This window comes from Apostichopus japonicus, chromosome 4 (assembly GCF_037975245.1).
Source record: "Apostichopus japonicus isolate 1M-3 chromosome 4, ASM3797524v1, whole genome shotgun sequence".
In the NCBI taxonomy this organism is placed as follows: Eukaryota; Metazoa; Echinodermata; class Holothuroidea; order Aspidochirotida; family Stichopodidae; genus Apostichopus; species Apostichopus japonicus.
Window position 1 is genome coordinate 4,696,936 of NC_092564.1, and position 13,148 is coordinate 4,710,083.

Sequence of the window (13,148 nt, forward strand, 5' to 3'; positions counted from 1 at the left end):
TAGTGAACAACGAGGTAAATGAATCTGGAGAAACTATCACACAGTAAATACGCGCGTACGCGCGTACCATGTATGGAGGGTCATGTGATGTGTTCCAGGGTGGTACTAATATACTACTCTCCCTATTACGCATGATGATTTCACCCAACTAGTACGTAAATGTGTTTGCGTGCTTAGAGCAGCAGACGACACCCGTTACCTAGCAATAACCGTGCCTGTAGCCTAACGTGATAGCTATATTCCCGTCGAGCAGCATTAGGCTCTGTTCCATGGAGAATTCCGTGGTTGCACTGAACTAAACATTTCCCCACATTTCCCATTTCTACATTCACTTATAGCGTGTAGTAATAACGTTAGGCCATATGAGACAAAGCTTGCCCCTAGAGCTGTATTAATAAGTAAGATTATGTAGAAAGTCTGCCTTCATTCAAGAGAATAAGGTTGAACGTTAGCATATTAGCACTATTTCGTAGGCCTGAAGTACCAGTACCTTCTTATGCCGTTAGTTCCCATGTCCGAACCGACCAATCTTTCACGAAGTCACTAACACTGTTCTCGAACTGCTACAGAGAAATATCAGTATAGTACCGCCCTGGAACACATCACATGACCCTCCATACATGGTACGCGCGCACCCAATTGACATGAATCCTCCAGATTCATTTACCTCGTTGCTAGTGAAGGGGTGAGGGGGTACTGTGGCATTTTCTCTGCTACTCTGTACAGCCAATTCCTTAGCATTTAACCAAAGGACACTTTATATAGCTTACCTAATGGTAATTTTTATTGAAGGAAACAGCACCATTTTATATTCAAGAAAAGGGCAACATGGTATTTTATACTAAACTGGACAAGTTTGGGATATAGAGAAGGGGATACTTTAAGGGAAGGGGGTTTGATCATAAAGTAAAAATTCTAATATGCTCGTGATTCCGTATCGTATACCCTGATAAATTGGAAAGCTATCTCTTCTATCCAATAAAGGCACCCACACTCACTTTTGTTTCCATCATATCCAATCGGCCCTACCCTCTCAGGCATAGGCGTAGGAGCCTAATTTGATTTGGGGGGGGGGGAGGGGCTGTAACGACTTGCCCGAAAAATAGAACCAACATTTTTCGCGCCCTCCGCGCGCGTTCAACATGTTATTCTGCATATCACATAGGCATTCATCGGTTATTACATCACATGCCAATAACATACAATCATTTTCCGTGTTATTACCTTTCCATATTGGTTAGAATTATTGGGGAAGTCGTTACAATAATAATTATAATAATTATATCACTTTTACCATTGAAAAACACATTGCAAATTATTTTTCTTTCAGTAGGTGCCCGAAAAATTCTCAGCATATTGCCCGAATTTCCACAAACACTTTTGGTTGGCCCCCCCAGCCCCCCGCCTCCTACGCCTATATATACATATTGTATGCGGAGATGGCAAGGAATCCAGTGCAGAGAAGCCAGAACAGGTGAGGTTATGGTCTCTGGTGAGCAGTTTTGGAAATAAGCCGTGCCGCATTATTTTGAACTAGCTGCAGTCGTTGAATTTGATTTTGTGGAATAGCTATAGGTCAAGTTCGTTTGTGATCTGTCCTATATACTGGCTGTAGACTTCCAGATTCATATCTGATAAAGGTTGATAATGAGTTAAGGTGACCTTGAACCTGAGCTTATCAGCAATAGAAACAAATATATGAAGAAAATATCTCTCTTACTGTTTGCATATAGTTTTGCAAACCGCCATCACCATCGTTGCGACGTTCTGATATGTTCTTATGCGCACTGCAGTAAAGACGCCATACACTATAATATCAAAGTTGTTAAAGGTATTATCGGAGGGGTGGCGGTGGGTGTTTTTGTTTTTGTTTCTCACTTCCCCATAGGCCTATCTTTCTGAAGATGGAAAAAGAAAACACCAAGTCAAAGTGAATCATCTATCTGATCACGTGAGAAAAGATCAACGATTCATGTCAATGACTATAATAAATTCTAAGCCCCCCCATCCCCCCAACCTCTCGTTTTGACGATCAAATAAACACGAAAATGGGGGGGGGGGAACGGCAGATCGTTGGTGTTTGGATAATCTCACTAATGTATGACATCATAATAGTAAGTTATAAAGTTGCCTGATAGTTGGTCTCACTGCTAATACTTGACGCTAACACTTGGAGTGTTAGTTCAGTGGTTAACGCCGCTGCCTTTCAATCATAAGGTCCCCGGTTCGAGTCACTCCCAGATTAATGTATGTCGTCCAGTTACAGAGTTGTTGACAATTACCAATTCATAATCATGGACGTTAAATATGAATGTAAGAGACTGACTTCGGTCAGCTTGCGGCTTTGATAAGCCAATGAGGCTCCTTCGCGAGTTCCTGCTTGCAGGAGGATCTAATATACATACATAGGCCTACTGCATGTGGAACACAGAGATAGTCCCACATTCCGTTATATATAGCTATTAACTATGTCTACTAAACTGTTGTCTGCACTTTTTGAACCTTTGTCAGATCAAAGGTTCTGTCTGAGAGAGATATGTATATAGACGAATAATCGTTATGACACGTGATAGTGAGGTATAAATGATATGTTTACATATCAAAGATACCGGTATGTTTGTATGTGTAGCTGACATAGAATACTATATATAGGCTGATTACTTTGTGTGTCTATGCTCATTGCGTGACAAGTAATTGGACAGTCGGTGAAGAACCAAAATTGTGTGATTGTTTAATCCAGCCTGCAAGAATTATTACATTTTAAAAATACCAATTTTAGCCGTTTTTTTTGTGGTTTCATTATGGCAAACAGATTCTTAAAGTTTATCCCGAGGAGAGGAGTTTTCTGTCAGCTGCAGAAATCGACGAAATTAGGAAAACGGACTGAAATATATAGGTAATGTTAAATACCGTTAATTGTGGCATTGCAGAGAAGTTCACGAACATTAAATTAAAGAACTGAATTATTCTTAGTAGTCGTAAAAAACTCATAAGGCTATACTTAAAGGCAGCTCAGGTTAGATAAGGAATGACTATAGCAAACACAAGACGAAGAAGAGGAGGAGGGAAGGGGAGGAGGAGGGGGAGGAGGGGCGGGGGGTGTGCTTCTAGTGCTGCATTGCTGAGTGGAAAGGAAATTGGAAGGAAGCTATATGTCTTGCATATGCATGCAACTGTTAGGTGATATATAGTAGGTCTACAAAGAGTCTATTTAAACCAACTACCGCCTTTTTGTGGGAAACAGTTTTCATATGTCCATAAGAGTTTTCAAAGGTTTCGTTATAAATGCATCGTTAAACGCTTTGTATTAGGATAACAATGTTTCTTTTAGCGATTTACATACAGATTTGTAAAGAATGTTGTGCAAAAATGCTATAGTAAAAGATAAAAAAGTCCCCACGACTGACTTAAATTGGCAGACAGGAAAAAGTTTATACCATATTTATGATAATTTCTTAAAACAATTCATTAACAATGTTCCTTTATTTTAATATAGTAACATTATCTTTTTGATTTTGTCCTGTTAAGGCTTTCAAGCAGTGTGGCCGAACATGATGAACAAGTAACACGAAGGTGAGATGAAACTTGAGCGATTGTAAAATAAGGGAAGTAGTTATTAAGCAAAGAAAGCAATTCATTCGCTCAGATACGTTATCTAAGATAGCTTATGACTAGTAAGACCGACGAGTTACAGCAGTTTGAGTACCGTGGGTACAAGTAGAATTCCCCTCGGTGTGAGTACCCGTACAACGTGAGTACACGTATACAACCAGCATCTTTAATACACAATGTCGGATCAGGAAAGGGTATGGGGTATACAACCCCTCCCCCATTTTTTTCTTCCATCTCACACAAAACTACAAAACTACAAAAATATAGTTATTAGCACAACCCTGTGTTTCTTCTTGTGTGTTGTTTCTTCATTATTTACAACGATTTCTGTTTTTGGAAAGCGAATGAATCTAACTGCACTGTCAATGCCATATTTAAGAAAGAAATATAAACATTGCTTAAATGAGGTTTGGACCTTTCATTTTTTTTTTATTGCTCCTTGCAGACCGGAAGTTGGACAAACAGAGAGTCTTATGGATATTGGTACCAGGAGTGTATTTTCAGAGGAACATGACATTTTCAGAGAATCATTTCGAAGATTTGTGAAAGAAGAGATTACACCAAATCAAGACACGTAAGTCAATGTATAATCTTAAAGGTGATAAATGGTCTCTTTACTTTTTAGATACCATTCTCTCCCCCCCCCCCCCCCCCCCCCTCTTTGGTGTATATCTGTTTTCATAATGGTTATAACGCAATGAGTTTATACGTATTTTATTATATCTAGAATAAATATGCAGTGCGGTAGTGCGGCGGAAGAAGTATGTAGGCCTAATTGCACAACATAATAAAATACTTATTGATGCACTTTACGATCATCATATGAAATTTTGCGAGAATTGATCAAAATTCTTTAAGTACATGTTATATACCATATATATCACGTAGCCCTCGCAAAGATAGACTTTTTCCTAGCCTAAGCTATACCATATTTCCATCCTCCATCCGCAACCACCCCCCCAGGGGCAGGGGGTGTATCATCGCCCATTTCAGTGCCAGAACTTCCGGTGTACTATATGTGTAATGTAAACGTAGTGTAGATGACGAAAGGTTTACTTAAGTATGTTGGTACAAGACTAAAAGCTTGGGATGAAGAAGGGTTGGAGGGGCGGAGAGGAGATGGAAGAGGAGGAAGAATGAAAACTCCTCCCTTTGCAAACGTCACTAATGTTCAATTTCTTTTTCACATTCCCTTTTTTTTTTGAAGCTGGGAGAAGCAAAGACACGTTGGGAGAGAAATATGGGCCAAACTAGGAGCTGCTGGTTTCTTAGGTGTCACGACGCCGCTAGAATTTGGCGGAAGTGGCGGTGATTTCAAAACAAGCATGATTCTTACAGAAGAACAGTAAGTTATCCATACGTGTATAAAATGATTTCATTATACTTAGATTCTAGTTAGAATTAAGAATAAATGTTAAATGTGGTCGCTGATCTCATTACAGATAGGGATTTTAAGGCATTTTGTGAATTATTATATATATTTACACCAAGTATGATCTTAGATACAGAATACAAAAACAACGTTTACTTCATCTGTGGAATATTATAATTTTTAGAATGAGCACCCAACTTTCAATATCTTCATGTACCGTAGAACATGATGCGCATATAACAATAAACAATTTGCTTGTTGATTGTCAGACTTGATACAGAAACAAGCGATTAGGTAATTGCCAGATGCCTAATATGCTTGGTAAATGTCAAATGAAAGTCTTCTAGTGTGAACAAAGAAAGAAAGATAATGTAAAGATGGAAATTGTAACAAACGATAACTAATTAATATATAACAATGCCTTAACAAGAAACAACACATGGAAAAACATTGAAAGGGCGCGATTACGCCTTTTTTTTCAATTTCATGTGATTTGTTTGAAGGGCTTACGCGAACTGTGCTGGTACAGCGTGGCCACTGCACAACGATATCGTGATGCCTTACATTAATGAGTACGGCACCCAGGAACAGAAGGAGAAGTTCCTACCGGGCATGGCAGCCGGTACCAACATCGGAGCTATCGCCATGACAGAGCCCTCGGCTGGCAGGTGAGACTCATTGTTGCTATTTATGAAATTGCTTTCCTACTTTGTTCATTTGTTCTTGTTGTTTATTTAGTTATACTGTGTTTTGTATTTTCTTTATCATTTATTTTTTCATAATGGAGCGCGGATGAGTTTCTGTTGAGCGCCTCCTATTTTGCAAATCCTGTATTATAAATATCTCTACGTTTAGAATGTTTGTTTTTGTTTTGTTTATACCTTCTGAAGGAGGTTGACTTGAACAAATGTACTGACGTATGCCCAAAATTAGACGTTATAATTAAGTTTCAAGTAAGAGTGCGAACTTTTGACAGCTTTAGCATGGTTATAGTGAAGTAAAGAAAACTTAAATAAATCAAATCTTTATTACGTTATTGTACGATCAATCGTAACATTTGTCTGTGTGTATTTTCGTTAGTGATCTTCAGGGAATAAAGACTCACGCTAAGCGAGATGGAGATGACTGGATATTGAATGGGAGCAAGGTGAGGACAACTTATATAACTCAATCAGCTGGTTGTGTTAGCAACATAATATCTAACATAATAAACAGATGAATATAATAATAAATAAAAGTTAAATACATAGAAATAAACTCAAAATAGAATGTTTCCATTCATCCAGTCATCTATCCATCTATTTCTATCTACACAGACACACACGTGCGCATATATATATATATATATATATATATATATATATATATATATATATATATATATATATATATATACATAAGGCCAGTTATAAAAAAACAAAGACAATTTGTGGATTATTGGTGTGTTTTATCTTCAAGATCTCAGTTACCTTGGCGAGTCCTACAGATAGTTTGCTTGCGGTGAACTAATTTTAGACCGATGATCTATAGTTAGACTCGGGCTATTTGTTTAATAAATAACAATACAAATACACAAAGCCATTCCATATGCTGAAGTCTACGTTAGAATGACATCTTCAAACACACTTTATAATATATTAGCCTTTATGGCGGAGGTGTCAGAGAGTAAACCTAGATGTGCGTTCAATTTTCCGGATCAACACCACTTACTGTTACAAATAACTCAATCATCCAGCGATCTTTACAATCAGAAGCCCGAAGCATATGATAAAATATTATATTTCACTGTAACCGTTGTACTGTGTGTAAGTACCATCCTGTTTGTCTTATATTTCCCAGGTAATGTTATATTTACAGTTTCCCTAAGAGTAGTTACCAGGTTCAAAGTTCAGTGTATCCCCCCCCCCATTCCCGCAAGGTCAATTTCACGTCCAACCTTGCTGTATATATGGGTTACATACCATTGCTATACAGTTGGGGACGATAGTGCAACAAACAAGTGACATGTAATACTTCCTCACAACAACGAACTATCTCAAAACAAGGATGCACATCTTTGATCCAACTAAATATATCCTGATTGATTTTGTCACCTTGTGGATATTAATGATCAATTAATTCATTGATTTGATCGACGATCCTCTACATTTCGTCGCTCAGACACCTTTTCATGCTATTTATGTTATTCAAATCTAAAACAGCTAAGAAGCAACTTTTGATCTTAATTTAATTAAGTAAAGGTAAAAAGCTTACATTTTTATGGGATTTTTTTTTTTTTAAAACAATGAAAAAATGAACCAAACTCGACTTAAAGAACAGCTTGAAGGGCTTGTACTGCCATGGTTCTGGAAGTATTGAGATACTTTAGCAAACTTTAGCATGATTTGGTGTATAACAACTTCTTTATCAGTTCTCATTTTACTTACAATGTTCACCGAGTGGGCACTAACCGGACCAGCTAAACTGCATGTTGAGAAGAGAAGGGCGGACAAAGAGGTACGGACGGTGCAGTAAGGGACGGGAGGAAGGGACGGAGGTTGAGGGACAGAAGGTGATGTGTGCCTGTGGGGTGGGGGTGGGGGGTGGATGGTCTCAGTTTCTTGAATAATGTGTGTAATGTGTTCACCATGCAGTGTTTCATATTTTGTTACATTCACTTCATCTTTCCTCATTTCAGGTGTTCATTTCAAACGGTTATCTTGCAAATACGGTGATCGTTGTTGCTATTACCCAACTAAGCCAAGACAGGAAAGCTCACGGAATCTCTCTGTTTTTGGTAGAAGACGACATGCCCGGTTTCCAAAAAGGTAGAATTTTGGAGAAGATTGGTCAGAAGGCATCGGTCAGTATATTGATAGATAGGTAGATAGATGGATGGATGGATGGATTGATGGATTGATGGATTGATGGATTGATGGATTGATTGATGGATGGATGGATGGTTGGATAGATGGATGGATGGATGGATGGATGGATGGATGGATGGATGGATGGATGGATGGATGGATGGATGGATGGATGGATGGATGGATGGATGGATGGATGGATGGATGGATGGATGGATGGATGGATGGATGGATGGATGGATGGATGGATGGATGGATGGATGGATGGATGGATGGATGGATGGATGGATGGATGGATGGATGGATGGATGGATGGATGGATGGATGGATGGATGGATGGATGGATGGATGGATGGATGGATGGATGGATGGATGGATGGATGGATGGATGGATGGATGGATGGATGGATGGATGGATGGATGGATGGATGGATGGATGGATGGATGGATGGATGGATGGATGGATGGATAGATAGCATGCACAATAAGAGTGTAAATGTTTTCATTTGGTCACCAAATACTACAACCGACCACGCTAAGACACTCTCCGAGAGCTCTTGTCACCTTCTTGATAGTTCTGTATCGATTACATCATTAATGATTCCATTCGAAATGCTATTGATGTAATGAAGTTTACTGACAATTATTGACCGGAATAATCGCAAACGGCAACATTTGAGATAGTCCGATTAATACTATCATTTCTTCAGGACGCGGCTGAGCTGTTTTTTGAAGATGTGCGGCTACCATCATCAGCTCTGCTAGGAGGAGAAGCTATGATGGATAAAGGATTCTATCTCCTAATGAACCAGTTACCCAGGGAAAGATTGCTCCTTGGAATAGCCTGTCAAGCCCACGCAGAATATATGTTTGAAATAACGCGCGACTATGTGCGCAAGAGGAAAGCCTTCGGAAAGACATTATCCAAACTGCAGGTGAGTGAGTGTTATTATAAAATGATTGCACTTAATAGTTGAAGAATGAAATGGCCGAACGAGTGGGTGTGGGGGTGGGGTTGGTCAAGATATACAACCTCTGGGACAACTTAATAGGGGCCGAGGCAAGTAAGAGATATAGAACAAGTGGATTCTCAAATATGGGCTATTTAGGCTAAATGAAGACGACTTCAAGATGGCGACCGGTGATACAGTTGTCGCTGACTAGGTTCTTGACGCCGATGAGAAGGAAGGTAGTTTTAAGAAAAGAATGCGTCTAGTTTGAATGTTCCTTGTGCATCATGGAAATAATCAGAATATTCGGCGCCCTTAAGTAAGGCTCTTAATTAAGCTAATTACGTTAGTAACTCATGTTCCTTCGGCCATGATTGGTTTCATCCATTGTTTTAGTACAATGTATTAATTCTATCTCAACAAATACCACTTTACACTTCATATCAACCTGTACAAGTATTTACAACATAATACAATCATGAATAATTGGAACACTTGGACCGATATAGGACTACACAGTTTGACATTTATAAAGTCTTCTGCTTGCTAAATTATACATTCCTGAATTGATTCCGAGGCGCTGACATTTTAATGATCAAATTTCCAAAGAAAAATTGTAATAGTTCAGCCACTTCGTCAGAAGAGCCTGTACATTATTGTCGAAATTTATTCATCACTTTTCAAGTTTTGAATAGCATTCAAAAATATCATATGCCATGAATGACTTCTGTACCGTTCATATATCCGAATAAACGCTTTGCCTATACATTCATCGATCGACTGTGAGGAGCAGTCTGTCGGCCTGTCTGCGTGTCTGTCTATCTGTCAGTCTGTACGCTTAGGCTGTACGGTTTCTATGGTTACCCTAAAGTGATTTGTAAGGTCACTGCCCACGACTGTTAGTTACACCCATGGTTTGTTTTGGCGGTGGAATAAAACTACTACTTAGCCTATGACGCCCGTCTATTATCTTACTCTTTATAACTACCAGATTTATTTGCACAAAGCAATGTTTGCATTGAACGGTATACAGTATGCACTAATTTAAAGTACATATTGTAAAGTTTGTCTTATTCGAATTGAAAGCTCAATTGATTACAAAATATGTTTACATTGGTTAGAAATATAAGCATACCTTACAAATCGGTTTTGTCTATTATTTGGCATCGAAACCAGAATATTTGCTCATTCTAGTCTACTCTGTTATGTGATATGGAGTCAACACACTCGGTTTTTTTCTGTGTAGAAAATTGTTAAACTGCTATGAATAACGCTGTTTTTGATATTGATTTTCGTCACTTATTTCTTGCAGACTATACAGCATAAGTTGGCTGAGATGAAGACAGAAATTTGTGTTGGTCGATCTTTCACTGATATGTGTCTACAACTTTACGGAGAAGGAAAATTGGATAACAGCTCTGCGTCAATGTGCAAGTATTGGTAAGGAATAAAACCTCACTTAAAAGAACTTAAGGAATGAGACCTCACATTGAAGAACCTAAGGAATAAAACCTCACTTTAGAGAGCCTAAGGAATAAAACCTCACATTGAAGAACCTAAGAAATAAAACCTCACATTAAAGAACCTAAGAAATAAAACCTCACATTGAAGAACATAAGGAAGGATTAAGTTTTGTTCTATTGCACAGTCCTAGACTTAAGGTATATAACCTTAATTTTTACATTTCTGAGATCTAGTTACCTTCCGGTTTAGTCAGAATAAAATAGTCATGCTAGGTTATCTATGCATATATAGCAATCGACTTCCTATCCGAAAATACAATGATAGCATTGAAGCTGTTTCCAAAATTCTGATAGATAAAATCTTATGATCTATATAAATCATAATACTTTTGTTTTTTTCAGGACATCTGACATGAACAACAAGGTTGCCAATGAGTGTGTACAACTGCACGGAGGATGGGGATACATGTGGGAGTATCCCATAGCGAGGGCATTCACAGATTCTAGAGTCTTTCCAATATATGGAGGGAGTAACGAGATCATGAAGGAACTCATAGCTAGAGATATCATCAAGGATTGAGAAGATAACATTTAAAAATTGTAAATGTATGCCATTTACTTCTGTCGCTACAATATATAGTATGTTGTAAGAGATATAACAAAATATAAGACACGGTTTGTGGAAGAGGTCCCCAGCATATTAATTTACGAAAAAGGAAAGATTACTGAGAAATCTGAGAGTGGGGACGATGGCTCTTCGTTAAACATACAATTTATAAATTGTGGAAATTGTGGAAAATAGATAAATAAATAAAAAAAACCTGGTGAGGGGATGTGCGTGTAAACATGGTATAGTAAGCTGAGATGGAATCAACATTTGATATTACCAGATTATGGCTATTGTGATGAGTTAGCCTTATTGATGACGCCTATTGGTTGAACGGACGAATGATTGTATAATTAATTCAGAATATCACTGTTTTGCAGGGAATGTCTGCAAATGAGGGGGTTTACGGTTTCTCATCTGTCCATCAAAGACACATATATCCACATCAAATCAAGTTACTTTGCATTCTCTTATTTACTTAAATGAAACCGTTTCTTCCATACCATATATAACGAGTCTTACACAATTACGGACAGCAATTGATCAAACCATAAGACACCCTAAGTAGAATTTTTGGAACACCAAGGAAATGGAGTCCCTTCAACGGCGATGGTAGAAAGAATCCACGAGGGAATCCAAAACATTCGTCAACCAGAAAATGTCTTAGTATTTAATGAAATGTAAACATATCCAATATTTACAGACTATAAGACTAAGACTGCCAATGTAATGGTCTTATGCATGTTTATCGTATTCTTTTATAACGGCCGAGATCACGAGATTACTAAAGGTTGACAAAATTCAGCAGTGGTATGCTGGTACGATCCAACTTTCTGATTCAACGAAACAACAGACAGGGCTATGAACAAAAAAACATGGTCTGATGCAATTCGTATTGTCGACATCTATAAGGGTCAGGAGTCATTTATATTTGTCTTTATTTTCACAGTTCATCCATACAGTAGTCCAAGATACTTAGATATTAACTTCTCCCACAGGTTACGGGATAATGAAGCGTCACATGACGTCATATGCGACATATTCTCATTTACGTATCAGCAATTTGAATATCTATGTACAGCAAGTTTTAAATATAAAATGGTATTTTGAGACTAGAGAAGGGCTTGTATAAATTAACATTATTTCTTGCCTCGTACATTTTGGAATTATCGTCAGTTAAGATTCAATATCATAATCAATAACTTGTGTAAATTATAGCCGTGGACAAAGAATTACATTAATGCCTATTTGCCAATTCGGAGGGGAGGCGAAGGGGTAGAGAGAAGGGCGGGGAGGGGGGGGGCTATGATGCCCATGTAGAAATTTGTTGTTTTGTGGTCACACATGATGTTTTCACATTGCTTTACTTAGTTTCTTTTATCCGGTATTTTTTTTCAAATGAGACCACTCGATATGATAACTTTACCCGTTATTTTGATGCTTTGTAAACTCAATCGTAGCTATCAATCGATTCAGCAGCGTCACTTCCTCCTTTTCAGAATATATACACAGGGTATCCTTGTACTATTTTAAAATAGTTTTAATATTCGTGGAGCTAATGCTTCAATTTTCCCTTTAATTTTCATGTGACTGTTCTGGCTAATGTGAAAGCGTGTGTAAGATGGAAACTTAACTTAACGTACTTTACAGGAATTTACAAAGAAAGGATTAAAAAGTTAACGGATTTATTACGAATACGTGAGCGTGACGAGAGACTGACTAAATCAGAACCAAGCAATTAAGCAAAAGGGACAAGTTTCCCACGGTCTGGAGTCAGTACAAATAGGAGGGGGGGGGTACCAGTCGAAGGATTAAAGGGGTAACTGACTTCAATGGAAATGGAACCCCTTTCAGGGATATATCTTATCCCACTATAGCCAATCCCGGTGGCCGGGCAATTGAGCTTCACTCACAAGCCCTCTAGCCACGGGTAAATAATCAACCAATTTACAAAGTTTTTTTAACGAAGTCCATATAGCCACACTATAGGGCTGTAAAAGAATAACAAGTTGTGAGATAGTAAATATTGATATGTGCTAAAACACATATTCAATGCTATACGCAAAGTTCACACATGATAGTGTATCATCGAGCGTTCACCGAAGAGACATCGAGAAATAACCCTTAATTTTAGAGTTATTATGCTTCTTTTACAATTAGACACAACAATAACGGTGATTTTTTGTTGTTGTTGTAGATGTACTCGTTATTTGCCTTTTAGATATTTCATAATAAATCACTGTTCTTGCGTAACTCCAATTAAATTAGGAATATGTTCAAAATGACACAATTTCTATA

At 38.0% G+C, this 13,148-nt stretch overlaps 2 protein-coding genes across 3 annotated transcripts in view; one reads left to right on the top strand and one right to left on the bottom strand.

Moving 5' to 3' along the window:
• The window catches only part of LOC139966219 (sialate:O-sulfotransferase 2-like), a 42,535-nt gene that overhangs the window by 18,044 nt on the left and 11,343 nt on the right, over window positions 1-13,148 (bottom strand). The gene's annotated exons all lie outside the window — the stretch shown is intronic.
• LOC139966216 (long-chain specific acyl-CoA dehydrogenase, mitochondrial-like) lies at window positions 2,657-11,535 on the top strand. Its single transcript, XM_071969022.1, has 10 exons — window positions 2,657-2,896; window positions 3,529-3,573; window positions 4,058-4,186; window positions 4,820-4,957; window positions 5,488-5,652; window positions 6,065-6,131; window positions 7,662-7,826; window positions 8,541-8,765; window positions 10,093-10,220; window positions 10,646-11,535. Exons 1-10 carry the CDS (start codon window positions 2,802-2,804, stop codon window positions 10,821-10,823), a joined length of 1,335 nt encoding a protein of 444 aa, XP_071825123.1. The 5' UTR covers window positions 2,657-2,801; the 3' UTR covers window positions 10,824-11,535.